Below are 15,188 nucleotides of genomic sequence, written 5' to 3'. Positions count from 1 at the left end.
CTTCTGTAAAACTACTTGTGAAATGTCTTATGTTCTAGTTGTTACATTTTGGAAAATTGCATTTGGGAGTTGTCTGCGTAAGTAAGACCCTTCGGCCTCTTTCTTCTCGTTCTCTTTCAAGGTCTGCCATACCTGCATTATTGCCATAATTTTTAGCTCTACCTGCTACGCAAAACTGGTATCAAGAATGAAGTACTTAAATTACATGGTTTCTAACTTCCATTGCATGGATTTTTCAATTCTGTAGCATAGACAAAAAAATTACTTTTATCATGATTTTGTACTATGTTGTTTTCCTTATAATCACTGGGTAGGGGTGTGGGAGGTGAATAGGTTGTCAGGTGACTGTTTAGTCCTTGGTATTTTATTTTACTTTTTTTTAGTGTAAGATGAGTTGGATTTTCTTCTTTGATCTGGAACAAACAGCTTTGCTGTAGAGCTAGTTGGGAATTTAGAATTACCTTTTTTTTTTTTTTCCAAAGCTCCTGAGTTAGTAGATTGATGATTGATGAACACATGTAGCATGTGCATAATATGCTGGCAGGCAGCATGGTTTTCCTCATGCGATCATAACACTTCCATTAATCAGAAAAGCCTTTTCTTTAACAGTGCTCACCCTGTTAGGGCTTGTCACATGGACAGCATATGGAAAAAAAACTTCACTACTAGTTTTATGTTTAGTGCCATTGTTATCTCTGGCTTTCAGTTTTGTTGCCGCAGCTGATCAGCTGTGGTTTAGAACTTTATTTTCTACTCATAATCAGTTGTTTCAAGTGGTTTTCATCTTCTCTAGTAAATCAATTATCTTTCCCCTCTCCAAGGCAGTCTCTCCTTGTTACATGCTTTTGGCAGCCAAAATCTTTCATTGGTCCTCTTTGTCACCTTGAGTCCAACATAAATATAATATGGTCTTCAGTCTTTATTTGTGGTAGCAATGTGGCTTTGATACTTAGCAGAGTTGTTATTTTAAAGTATATATATTCTCTGTCTGGATATTGTCATCACTGGGTATGGTTTTTAAGCCTTCCTCTAGGCTGGTAGCTGTATGCTCCCTGTGTTTCTGTCCATTAATGACAGCTCCTTCTATCCTATGATTCACTTCATCCTAAAAGCAGCTCTTTACTTTTCACCAAACAGCTCTCACTCTAAAAATATCTTTTCTTTCTGTTGATGATAGAGAGATTAGGGTGATGGCTTGACTGCAGACGTCCACGCTGCACTGAGGTTAAAGTGAGATAAATCTCACACCTTCTGTCTGAAAAGGAGCAGTTTTTGCAATGCCTCTCAGCATCTCTTCCCTGTTCTCTGTTGTTATGTGCCATTGAAGTATTCCATAAAACCACCCAAACCTCCTTTTTAAGCAGTGGGGCTCAGCCACATGAAACCTATTTGTATCCTCTTGTTCAAGCTTAAAGTGAGTTTCTTTTATTTACTCCTAAAGTGAATTAAGCTAAATTGAGTTAAAGCTGTTTGTAATTCTGCCGAGGTCTGCCAGCAGAAGTACAGCAGCTGTGTTGTGACTAATCCACCTGAAATTTGTGCCTTTCCTTCATTTGTTGTCCCAGCCCTCGATCATTCAGGGGTGCTCAGTGTTTTAACAAGTCTGGTCTCTGGCAGATCAGGTGCTTGAACTGAATGCCAGTAGCTTGTAGTCCAAGCTGTAATGATTAATAAGTCATTTTTTTCTCTCTGACACAGATCTGGTACTACACAAACAACATCTTTAGTGAAGCTGGGATCAATCATGAGACAATCCCCTATGTTACCCTAAGTACTGGTGCTGTTGAGACTCTGGCTGCTGTGTTTTCTGTAAGTATGGTTATAAAAATCCATTTACCTGGTTGATATTTAAAGTTCTGATTTTATTCCCTTACACAGATTAAAATTGGCCGATAAAGTAGTTGAAAATATTATTTCTAGGTTCAATCCTAAACCCTGTTTTGTGGCTTAGGATTTTTTTTTTAAGAAGATGCTATCTAGTTGCAAATAAGAAACATAAAAAGTTGATATATCTTGAGGTGCTTTGTATGAGTGAAGAGGAAGAAGGCAGGAACAGCAAGTCCCGAAGTATATTAAGTGATAACTCATAAGTGACTTTACCTGGTAGCAGTTCATTCACATCTCAGAGTCCTCTTCTGTGCCTGCTGGGGAAGGCTCAGGCGTAGTACAGCAAGGTGTGTCCAGTGTGGATTGCAGAAACAGCCATATGTATTACTGGGCATGTTCTAATGACACGTTTTCTCTAGCAGCTTATGAACAGTGAGGAAAATTCTTCAGCCAGTTAAAACTATGGGAGTAAATGTTCATAACCCAGCTTGCTGGAAAAGCCAGCCAGCATGCTAGAACAAGGTTTTCCCATGTTGTGTTAAATTCTGCTCTCTCATTCACCGAGGGCAAGGAAGTATCCTTTCTTAACATGTGAGGTCCTGAGAAGGTCATGTACCTTTGCCATGCACTGAACGTAGAAGTAGCTTAATAGAAAAAAATAGAAAAAAAAAATCCATGTACATTGTTTTCTTTCCTATTTCAAAATGGACAAGTTGACTAGGAAAAAAATACACTAAACAAGCAAACTAAACCTGAAAGGTTTAGTAGGTGAATGCACCATTAATTGCTAAAAGAAATACATTTCTGTTTGCACTGAAATAAATAAGAAACAATAGGAGAGGTCTTTGGAATGGGAAGTTGCAAATAAGTAAATACTCCTTTCTTTGTTAGAATTTTTACTTATCTTCTTATAGTCTATACCAACTGTATTTGTACAATACTGGACACACCAGACAAGCATTTTTAAATGTCAGAAGAGTGGTTTTGACAAAAAAAAAACCTTTTCCAGTGGGAGAGCAACTGCTTGTGACCTATAAAATGTTAAACTAAATCCAACTATCAAGTATATTTTCTTATACTCTAGGACATAAGGACTCTCAAAGGTCGCAAAAATCTTCTGCTGATCTTTGTAAATTTCCACAAATCTATTTTCGGATAAACCATCTTATTTTTATTTAGGGACATTCTTTTTAATAGGTGGAAATAGTGAAGTGTGGAAATCTCTACCTCTTACAACTTTGTGATACTGCAGAAATGCTTCTTTGTTTAAGATATATGTGAAAATAATAATGATAATTCTGCCAGTGATTTAAGTCAAGTATACACCTCTTTTTTGTGGAAACAAATGAAAATTACATAGAGACCATTGCATGATATTAAAGGCATTCTATAAATAGGGTCTGTCATCTTTTCAGTTCCTTCTGTGCTATCGGTTTGTGGGGCTTATTCAGAGCATGTTGTTCATACATAATGAGGTGGATGTGTCTGCTTTGGTTCCCGGTATGTGTGGTAAATTTTTTTATGCCCAAGGGGAGTGTTTTTAATACTTTTTCTGTTTAAGCTATTTGCTGTGCCTCTGGAAATGCTGATGTATTGATATCTTCACTCCCTTCAAATTTGCTCTTTCAGTTCAAGCGAAATGCTGCTTTGCAGCCTTAATTTTATTTCGGTAATCTTCGTAAATGTTTCATTTCTGCTGTTTAAAGGAACAATAGCATGAATTTGGTTTTTCAGTTGAAGGCTTTGCAGCTTCTCGTTTCTACAAGAGACTTTCTCTAAATGTTTTTCATGGTTGAAAAAGGGGGCTGGAGGATTTCCTCCCACTCCCAACCTCTCAGCTTCTTGCCTCTTTTAAAAAAAAAAAAATCTATTTGACAGCATTGTCAGGTGCATATGTCTTATGTGCTACTCAGAGGGAAGAAGCACGACTAAGCACGACAAAGCAAGGGGAGATCTTAATTTTCCTGGTATTTTTTCCTATATTGTGCTTTTTAGCAGAAACCAGATTTTATTAACAATAAATTGCAGGATTTCAGTAGATGCTCCTCCATCAGTAATAGAAGTAGAGTTTTTGTTCTTGTAAATGAAATAGCTATTGGAGAGGTCCACAATGAAATCATGTACCATCTCTGATGATTATGCATATGTTAGGTAGTCATGAGACTGAGTAAGAATACTTAGGTATTGATGAGCTCCGTTGATGAGGCCCATATGAAAGGATTGAAATAGATATATTTCATAGAGAAGCAAAATAATGTTTAGGAGATAAAATACCATTCTAGCTGTGGAAAAATTTGAAAGTCTCCCTTTAATGTGTCTTCTGGGAGCAGCAGCATAATAGTAATAATGTTGATGTGGTCCTTGAGGAAAGGCAAATAACATCGCATCCTTTTTATAGCTCTATATTGCCTCAGCTCACGTGATATGCCTGCTAGTAGCATGCTGTGCTTACAGATCCATCCCTCTTCCTCTTGAGCAAAAAACACATAAACAAGACATTGAAAATTAAACATATGCATCACCATTTTCCTTTAATTAATATAATTTGGTCGCAACTCCTGCTTACACTATCCCTTCCTAATTTACTTCATGAAATACCTGTGTTGTAGCATTTTGTACTTGGTGTCCTGGCTTCTCTCTGGGGAAACGATACAAACTTTCTCTATATTTTTCAGTTAATTGTATGTTTCTCCACCCATTGTACTGAACACAGATTCAGTTTAGAGGACTTGATAGACAAGCTACTTTTTAATGAGAGCGCCATTAATTTCAGTTTGCTTCTGAAGAAGTTTGGTATCCTCTGGAATGAAATACAGAATAGATTTCCTACTCATAGATGTGTTGCAGCAGTAAGTTATCTAACATAAAGCCGTGCTTTTAAGCTCGATGGAATATACCTAAATAATTCCCTGGCAAATATTTGTTTCTTAGAAGTCTGTTCTTCAAATCCTTCAGTAAGGGGACTCCACAGACTTAGTTGTTCTTTAATAAGATTGGTTAATACACATGGCTTTTTTTTTGAATTTTTAGTAATTGAGGTTAATTTAATTTAGTTGTCTTACTCTTAGTGGACAGAAAGAGCCATTTGCCAATGCCAATGCCAGGCAACAAGCTGAATGGAAAGGGAGACAGAAGTAAATGTGTGAAAAGACTCCTCCCCCCTGATGAAACCACCATAGAATAAAAGAGAATGTTATTCAAATTAAGCATCCCACATCCAATTTTGCCATCTGTGGCGGCACATTTGGTCTTTATATAACGTTCACAGAAAGAGACTAGCTATGACTATATTGAGAAGATTATGCCTTAAACATTTCCCGTAAGGTGATGCATCAAGGTGTTACTAAAGTGCCTTCAAAAGCCTGTACAGCAAGAAGCTGCGCGAAGCCTGGAATGAGTTAAAATATAATTCAGTAGTAGACCATAAAAGAACATAGGAAATTCTTTGCAGTATCACACAGAAGTCAAGGAAGCCAGCTTTGTTAGGTGAGACAATATTATTCTGCTTTGGGATGCAGAATAGGGCTCTTAGACTTGTTCTGTGTTTCTTTTAATGTTAATAGATCTTAACATGCTTAGGGCATGGCACATCTTAAAACAAGGACACTCCAGATACTTCAGAAGGTATTCATCCCTAACACGTTTCCACTAAGGTGTCCAAAGGGTAATGCAAGATATCTCCATTGAAACTCTGTGGCTCCACTGGGGTCAGAACAGGAAGAATTACATTCCAGTGAGAGCCAGTCGTAGCAAGTGGAATAAATGGGGTGACAAATACATTAATATCGAGGGCTTTGAGGAAGTTTTGTTATAATCTGATTTTTAGTAAGACTTTTAGTACAGTCCCATGTGATGTTGTTTGCACTAGGTTAGAATCAACCCTCACCTATCCATAATCCCTAATAGCCTGTAAATAGAAGAGAGGTCAAGAATAGGACAAACATGGCACTTTCCTCTTTTGCTCCCCTCACCCTCACAAGCTGTCGCTCAAGGAGTACTAGAACTAGAAGGTAATACCTTGGCCTTCAATAGCCTGGATAGATTATTTTTTTTTCCTTGGAATTTGTCTAGTTACTTTGCAACTTTTGTATGTTTTTAGAACACACAGCATCCTAAAGATGAATTTCTTTAAATGAAAGAATTTCACAGTTTTTCATACATATTGTATGAAAAATTCCATCAAGCTGAGATTAGAGAATGTGAGATACAGTAGGTGTGAGCTGGCTGAAATGATAGCAGTGCGGATGCTCGGCTAACTGCAAATCTTTACTGTCATACAAAAAAATATCAAGTGGGATACTGTGCTGCTTTGTCCCGTGTCAATTAATCATAAAAATATCCATTAATAATATGGGAGAGGTAACAAAGAGCCTTTATAATCAACTATGTCATTCAAAATCCCCAAAGGGAGAAACTTCAAAGTATTTGCAACAATTATGAAAGATCATCAGAAATTGGACATGTGGGCTGAAATTGTTAAGATGAAATTCAGGAAGGAAATGCACCCAGTACTGCACTTCAGGAAGGAAAAAATCATATATGCAAATACAAAATGTCATGTGGAACTGTGTCAAGAGGCTTACTGAAGTCAAAATCTATCATGTTTTTAATTTTCTTTTTATCAACTCAGCTTCCTCCCCGACAGTGAAAGAAGTCACACCGATCTGCACTGAGCAAATGTGTTTTGGCTGTTCTTATCACCTTCGTCTCCTCTAGCTGCTGTCAGACTGTTTGATTGGTTAATAATTCATCCTAGTGTTTTGGGGAGGATGAAAGCAAGACCCTCTCTTCCTTCTCCCTACATAACAGAAGATAGGTGCTCTGTCTGCCCAGATCCAGCACTCCCAGATATTGCCATCAGCTCACAACGTTTCTGGGGTTTTCATTAATCATCATTATGAAAGCCTCATTTTAACTAATAAATTGTGAGGTGAAAAAAACAGTCTTTAGTCAATATGCTACTGCATATTGATTTGAGGGAAAAAGTTACCTGGCACTGAAGACCATTAATTTTATCCAAGAGAAATATTTATACAGCTCATCATCTCTAATTTTAAAAAGCCATAAATAGTTGCCTACATGAGCAAACAGTTGGCTTCCAAAATTGCCTACCACACTAATTTGTTTTGCCGATAGAAAATTTCAATTGCATGAATGTTTCGACAATTTACATACGCTTTGCTCAGTCCTACGAAAGCACTGCTAAGTATGTCTAATAAGTGAAATCTAAAAAAACCTCAGTGATTCATTTGGAATATGAGATACTGAATTCTTTTAGATGCAGAGTCACTAATTACTCCCTAGTCACAAATTCATCCTCATTCCAGATCTCAAATGTAAACATGTACAATCTTTATGGAGCAAATTTCTGAGTGGAAAAATACTCAGATTTATGTCATTGTACTGGGCAAAATGTAATCAGAAAGAATCAGCAGTGGCAAAGAGATAGTGACCCAGCAGCTTCCCAGGACATGGTATTTGTCAATGGCCAGAGTGCATATGGGCACATTTTCACTGCAGGGTGAATCTCAGAGCATGACTGTGTTGACAAGGACAGTATTTCTTCTTAATCATTTCATAACACTTGAGCTTTTGGATAGACAAAGGTTACACGTGTTGAAGTAACGATGTAGTGCCTTCTGAGAGAAAAGGTCTCCTTTTGAAGGTTGCCACAACAACCTTTTGAAGGTCGCCTTACAACGCCACGTCTAAGACTCAAGGCATAGTGGGTTGGCAACTGTATTTGTCTAGTAGAAAATCCTTCAGCCGGATATATTCAGAAACTGAAAGTTTTAAAGACATATCTCCTGCTTTTGAGTAAAAAAAGAAAGCTTGTGAGTAATTTTTTCCCAAATTTATTAAAGATGATCTGCAACAGAACATTCAAATAGCATCAATAGAAAATGAAGCACCAGCCATGGTGATCTGTCATAGATCGAGGTCAAGATCTCGTCTAGCCTTTCTAACATGAACCTGACACAAGACAAAACTTAGTGTGTTTAACAAATAAATCGTCAACAGCAGGAGCTTTGTTTCAAAATATCTACTGAAGGGACACAAATAGGAATAAAGTAATGGGGGGGTTTGTGCTGCTGAGGCGAAAGTGGCCGGCTAGAGCGGATCCCTGCATGGGCTGCGTCTTGGTCATGCTGGTCCAGCTGGCATTGAGTATGAAGACCCTCTTTAATGAATGGAAAAATTCACTGCCAAGGGAAATGGATTAAGGCTGCTTTACTGCAAAATAGTTCAGACTGAGCTTAGAAATTTAGCAATCAATTCCACCCTTTGCTGAAAGTAATCCTTTGCCTGACACCTACAGAATATGTGTAGGATCTTATCCTGTCATGGCATTAACACAGATACAGGCAAACTGATGTGAGAGCCTTGTTCTTATGTGGTCAAACTTGGTGCTAGGCCTCTAAATTTCATTATAGGTACTTAAATAAAACAATCCATTTCTTTGTTTTACAACTGTATAATTCATACAGTAGACTAGTGGAAATGTGCTGGGACCAGTGCTGTTCAACATCTTTGTCGGAGACATGGACAGTGGGATGGAGTGCACCCTCAGCAAGTTTGCCAACGACACCAAGCTTGGTGGCACAGTTGACACGCTGGAGGGAAGGGATGCCATCCAGAGGGACCTGAACAGGCTTGAGAGATGGACTTGTGCAAATTGCATGAAGTTCAACCAGGCCACGTGCAGGGTCCTGCACCTGGGACGTGGCAATCCCAGGCGCAAATACAGGTTGGGCGGAGAATGGCTGGAGAGCAGCCCTGAGGAGAAGGACTTCAGGGTGTTGGCGGATGAGAAGCTCAACATGAGCTGGCAGTGTGCACTGGCAGCCCAGAAAGCCAACCACATCCTGGGCTGCATCAAGAGAAGTGTGGCCAGCAGGGCGAGGGAGGTGATTCTACCCCTCTACTCTGTGCTCGTGAGATCCCACCTGGAATACTGTGTCCAGTTTTGGAGTCCTCAACACAGGAAGGACATGGACCTGTTGGAACGGGTCCAGCGGAGGGCCACGAAGATCATCAGAGGGATGGAGCAGCTCCCCTATGAAGACAGGCTGAGAGAGCTGGGGTTGTTCAGCCTGGAGAAGAGAAGGCTCCAGGGAGACCTCATAGCAGCCTTCCAATATCTGAAGGGAGCCTACAGGAGAGCCAGAGAGGGACTCTTTTTCAGGAGATGTAGTGACAGGACAAGGGGTAATGGTTTTAAATTGAAAGAGGGGAGATTTAGATTAGATATTAGGAGGAAATTCTTTACTGTGAGGGTGGTGAGACACTGGAACAGGTTGCCCAGGGAAGTTGTGGATGCCCCATCCCTGGAAGTGTTCAAGGCCAGGCTGGATGGGGCTTTGAGCAACCTGGTCTAGTGGAGGTGTCCGTGCCCCTGGCAGGGAGGTTGGAACTCGATGATCTTTAAGGTCCCTTCCAACTCTAACCATTCTATGATTCTATGATATATAAAAAATTATGAATCAAAAAACCAGTTTATAACCCTCAGTCTTCTGTTCCTCTCCTTTTCCTGGATGCAAGATACTACATACTGTGTCATAAATAGACCTTACTGTGATATAAATGTGATTATCCATTTTAATCCTGCTATTTAAAATGGAAATAACACAGCATTAGCATGTCACATTAAGTCTGAACCTAGACATACAGTCTTACTCAGACCTATATCTAAAATACATGAGAAAATGTGTGGCTGCTCTTGATGTTAGTGTATAGATCAAACTTCTTTACAGAGCTGAGACATCAAGAAAATCTAATAGGGTTTTCTTAGTATAATTTAGGGCCAGGAAATAAGTAGGGAATAGTATTCCGTGACCTCCTGTTTGGGCTGTAGAACTTGCTTACACATTCATTTTACCCAGAGAAGCTTGTCTGGTCTTTTTTAATGCACTCCGCTTTCGTTATGTCAGCCCCAGTATCTGCAGTTGACTCAAGGGAAAAGATTGACATTTGCTTTTTTAACTTTATTCACAAGTGTTTTCTGCCAGACAAAAGTAAGTTGTGCGAAATGTTAACTTAGTTTGCATATCAGTTGCCTTTTTATCACCAAACGTTTGTGTTGAGAGAATTTTGGTTGCAATATTTTTTTACACATTTTCAGTAATTTCAGCTGTGTTAATTGCCATGACTTGGGTATAGGCTTCTACAAATGCATGTTTGTGATCACACATAAACAAGTATCAGCCTACACAATTTGGCACATAACTCAGTGTGCTGTCACAGAGAACAGTTGTAAGATTCTTTTTTTTTGACTGAACTTGAGCATATACTAAATTTCTTGTTATTTCATTTACTCTACTATATAGTATATTTTGACTTGTTATAGGCCTTCAATAGGTAACAGTTACCAGCACATAGCAGTGGAGCATTCAGAGCTATAAATACTTGAGAACTGGTGAATCATCTTCCACTTCTTATGAGTCATAAGCATCTTAGTGGGTTTTGCAAGTTAACAAGTTTTGGATTTGTATAATCATAACTAAAAATGAAGTTGTTGTCTGTTTATAACCTCAAAAGCAGCATTCTTTTCACCAGGGAAACTTGCTGTTATAGAAGATGTGTTAGACCTTTCTTTTCAAGTAGTTGCTAAAACTTCAGCGTTTATTTTTTTTCCCATCAAGAGAAGGGGAACAAACGGTTCAGCAGAGAAATTTGAGGTACTGATGTATTGTCATAGGTTTTCTTAAGAAATCCTCAAAAATAAATCAAATTTTAGTCAGAAATACTATAGACCTAAACAGCTTGCTGTGTCTGTAGGTTTAAACGATTCAAAAAACGTTTTTGGCCTTGATGAAAGATGGTGCCTTCTGAGAGGCTTTTCCATTGTGGGTTGGCTCCCAGTTGAGCAACGTTTGTCTGCCAGTGGGCCCTGGGATGCTTCTGCATTGCCTCCTGACCAGCAAAGCCACAGACAACTGTTCTTCCCAAACACACATTCTGCTTTTCACGAGACCACAGCTTTGCAGTTTGTATCCAGGTAGGGAGCACAGTTTTGATTGTGGCGCTTGACTTTTCATGGGCTTGATTCTGTGTAGTGTCCCATTTCAGCAGAGGCTGGTGTCCTCAGTCTGTGCCATAAGCAGATGTCTTTTGTTGGGTTGGAGCTGGTGGTACAAGAGGTAGGTCACACATTTGAACAAATTAGAGGTGTCCTTAGCTTTGAAATGGAAGTAGGCATTTCTCTCCCCAAAACCATGCAAGTTAATCACATCTAATTGAGAAGCCTTCAGAGTCTGTATTTCCTAGATCTATTAGTGTTGTCAGTGTACTTAACTTCATATCAACTTTGGAAATGATCTTACAGTTCCCAGCAATTCTGGTACATCACAGTGTCCCTGTGAATAAGGACAAAATCGCTTATTTTTTCCAGTGAACAAAGTTGGTCCATTCCATCAATCACAAGAAATTTAACCAAGAATTGTAATTCTAAATTCTTTTGGGGCAGAAACTGCAGGGAGTACCCAGAAGCTGAAGCATTCAAGTTCCTTATTGCTGCTGTATTAAATACATAGCAATGATGAATGCTTGGGAAACCTGGCATCACCTCAGGGAAAAGAATGACTGCACATGGATTTGCTTTATTTCTTTCTGAATTGTCATTGAATATAAAATAATTTAAATGTATTAGAAACTATTATTCTTTTCTGTAAAAAGGATATGGAGCCTGCACATCTGCTGTAACTGTATCTGTGCATGGCTGCTCTCAGTTAAAACGGAGAGTTTCCTCACCAATCCACCTAGATTTGCCCAAATATGTCCAGACTACTTCTTCTCAAGGCCTACAGGCACAAGTACATACACACATCTTTTCAGAGGGCTTAGTCCAAACTGTCCTCCTTTACTAGGGTTTGTTTCTCTTTGAGATTTACAACCAGAAGCCATCTAGCACTTTTTCCCCATGTTTTGCTCTTTCTGAGAGCCATCTATGAACCTGTTTCCTTCTACGAGAAACATTCATCCCTTACACTTTTTTAATATAGAAACCACCAGCTTCTGTAACACCAAGATTGTTTAGTCACAACCACCAATCCAGAATTAAAAAAGATAAGGGAAATTCTCTGGTATGTCAAATTACATGTGCAGCATCTATTCTGAACGCGTAAATCATATCAAATTACATGTGAAGCACCTACTGCAGAAGCCTCCATCATCTTACGGACCCTTCGAATAATGTTTCATCCCTCAGCCATTGAAAAGGTCTCTCGCTTAAGTGTATGTGTGGCCACATGTGTTTGCAAGATTAATTCTTTAATCATAGTGGAAAATACTTGGCATCTTGTAGAGGTTTTGATGGTGCAGCCATTGCAGGTTTGGAACATCTGGACCCCGTGAGCACAATGTGAAATGTTAATAACATCAGTGCGGATCTATTTTAAACACGGCTCTGAAATAAATTGTATTATGGAAGCTGTGGAAACTGTCAAAATGAGTATATTTTCTCATTTAAAGAAATAAAGAAAGCTAAAGCTCGCCCCAGAGCTGCTTTCTGTGTTGTGCAGCATCACGGTGCGTGTCTGCGGTGTGGGAGTCCAGCTCGGCAGGGTGCAGAGTCCTAACATCTGCTGGTGGACCTGGTGCTGCAGGAGAAGCACTCTCTGCACAAGGCGTTTCTTCCCTGGGTGACTTTGTACTTCCCTTTAAGACATTTCTTCTAGGCGCTCGCTATGTCTCCCAGAATTAAGGCTATTACTCCAGATCTCATTTTAGGTGCTCATTTTACTTTTTGCTTGAGGGAGGTGTGAAAGGGGGATTTCAGTCTCCAGTGAACAATGATGTGGCAGTTGTGTGTTTCTGACTTTAACTTGTTTGAAGTGGTACATTTTGGGCTTCATAAAATTGTTTTATCCTTCTCACAAGAAAGCCAAGTGTAATCAGTAGTTATAGTAGTTATCAATGGGAATAGTACATTAGATGTCATGACCTAACATATATATTAGCCTACTTCAATGAGTCATACTAGCAAACTAAAGATAGTTTCATGTTACAGCACTTCAAAAACTCTTCATTGTGTTCTTTAGCCAATAAGTATTCAGAATTTCTCATTGCTTTTAGCTGATTTATGTTCAGGTGCTAAGTATAAATTCAAAAACTCCATGAGTGCACAAGTATCAGTGTTACCGTACCTCGTCCGAGCAAAGTTTTCTGGCAGGTGGATTTATTTTATCTGACTATTCTTATTACATTAGTTATCCAAAATCACTACTGAATGTTTTTTCTGTGTTAGGACAAAAAAAGAAATTAAAAATAAATTTTAGATTAATTAAAAAAATTAATCTCTGCTAAAAAGCTTTTAACCTTGAATGTTAAACTTCTTAAATTCAGAGAGATGTTGAAATTAAGAAATAGCCATTCATTCAATGTACAATTATTTTTTTTATTTCTCCCCTCCCCAGTCCCTGGAAGTGTTCAAGACCAGACTGGATGGGGCTAGTGGGAGGTGTCCCTGCCCATGGCAGGGAGGTTGGAACTAGATGATCTTTAAGGTCCCTTCCAACTCTAACCATTCTATGATTCTATGATGATTTATGCCCTGAAAAAAGATAAATCAAACTTCACATACTTGTCATCATATTAATTATTTTTATATAGCTAACGTACAGCACTTATTTCATTATTAAATTGTGGCATGACGAGTTAAATGTAGTAGTAACTTTGAAATCTACCACGCTAATAATATGAAACTTGAATTTACCAGTTGCATGTTTTTCATATCTATATGGCATATTTGTTCTGTAGTAGGAAATCCAGGCATAAAACTAATACCAAGTACTGCTTTGATGGTTTCCTAGTTCTTTCCAGCAATTTCAAATAAGGTTGCTGATGCTGTACTGGCTTGTTTTTTCAAAGAGGTTAAATTGTGTAAACATAATCGTGAACACAATTATGAACACATCATAATATAATATAAAATCAGCTCTCAGTTTTATTTTTGATGTTCGTATTTACTAGGAGAACATATAACGTGGTCTCCATCCTTCAGGGCTTTATCAAGGAAGTCAAATGCCACTTTTTGTTTTCCAGGGTTTAGTTATTGAACGGCTGGGACGCAGGCCTCTTCTCATCGGGGGTTTTGGGCTGATGGTTGTCTTCTTCGCAGTGCTTACCGTCTCTCTGACTTTACAGGTAACACTATGGGCACTACCTATTTTTACTCACTCATTTGCCTATTTTAAACACCAGGTGCTCAATACCTGTTTGCCTCGGCATTCCTACATAAGCCAATCCTTTTAATCAGCTTGACATAAAGATTCAAATGTCTGTATTTTGCTTATTTATGAATCTGTTAGTTTCAAGGTACTGTGGTTAGCCATAGCAGCTTTTGCATTAAAAAGCCATAGGGGCTTTGTCACGTTCAGTCTCCTTAACTCAAAGATTCATGCATATGAAGACAGTTTTACCCATAGTTAGGTAAATAGTTTACCCATACTTTGTGTTTTTATCTTTGTTTATAATGCAGTCATTTTGAGATTTCTTTCATACTTTATGTCATCCTTATTCTTAGGTTTAGGTGCTTTTTTCCAGTAGTGAAAAGATTTCCATGTTTGATGTTTCTTTCAAGTTACATTTCTGATATTTTTATTGAAAATATAAAGACTTAGCCTTTGCAGAACGTCTGCATTTAAGTTCTCAGATATTACTATCAGTCAGTTCCCCAGCTATTTCAAATGGTCAGAGGAGGATTATTAAACCCTTCTAAATACTGATTTTTCCTTGTTTAGCTTCTATTTTCATAATGATGCAGTTTTTATCTGTTCCTGAGTGCTTTTGAGAAGTAAAGCTGAGAGTCTGCAATGGTATGGTTTTTGGGTGGTCTTTCATCAAGCTGTTTCTCTGCTGCCGTTGATTCCCGTGTCTTGCCATTAATCTGACTTTCAAATCTTGTTTCTTGGTTGAGGAGAGTCAGTAAGTCAGTTTGACTAGCAGTATGCCAGTAAGTTTGATTTGACTGACCTGTAAGTACAGCACAATAAAGCTTTACTTCACATACCTGTCATGACAACTGTAAGACAGCTCTCCAGAAGAGGGATGGTTTTGCCAGTTTTGTATGCTGAGTGAAAAATTCTCTTCCAAATCTTGTAAAACCTAGTTTGATGTGTAAGGACCTTCAGCTATTTTAAACCTCTGAAATTTGAGTACCTTTCGGCTTTACATCCTTTCAGAAGCGTCTCAAGTATTAGAGATTAGGTGGTTCTTTGGACAATGGACCAGGGTACAAATTGGCTTGATCTCGGGGGAATTTGTATCTACTCCATATTTGCACCTTCTCTGTCTCCATGCCTTTAGAGACCTCGGATCTGCATTCAGGTGTGAAGTGCGAAATGTGTAATTTTGATAGATCT

General features: G+C 38.6%; 1 protein-coding gene across 3 annotated transcripts in view; it reads left to right on the top strand.

The window, feature by feature from the left end:
* Positions 1 to 15,188, top strand: part of SLC2A9 (solute carrier family 2 member 9) — a 106,069-nt gene that overhangs the window by 52,710 nt on the left and 38,171 nt on the right. For all 3 annotated transcript variants that reach the window (XM_074147207.1, XM_074147206.1, XM_074147205.1), the window contains exons 8-9: positions 1,699 to 1,809; positions 13,870 to 13,971. In XM_074147207.1, the coding sequence (XP_074003308.1) occupies positions 1,699 to 1,809; positions 13,870 to 13,971 (213 nt within the window). The remainder of the gene's footprint in view (positions 1 to 1,698; positions 1,810 to 13,869; positions 13,972 to 15,188) is intronic.

The sequence above is a fragment of the Numenius arquata genome, chromosome 5, assembly GCF_964106895.1.
Source record: "Numenius arquata chromosome 5, bNumArq3.hap1.1, whole genome shotgun sequence".
NCBI lineage: Eukaryota > Metazoa > Chordata > Aves > Charadriiformes > Scolopacidae > Numenius > Numenius arquata.
This window is presented reverse-complemented; position numbering and strand designations above follow the sequence as displayed.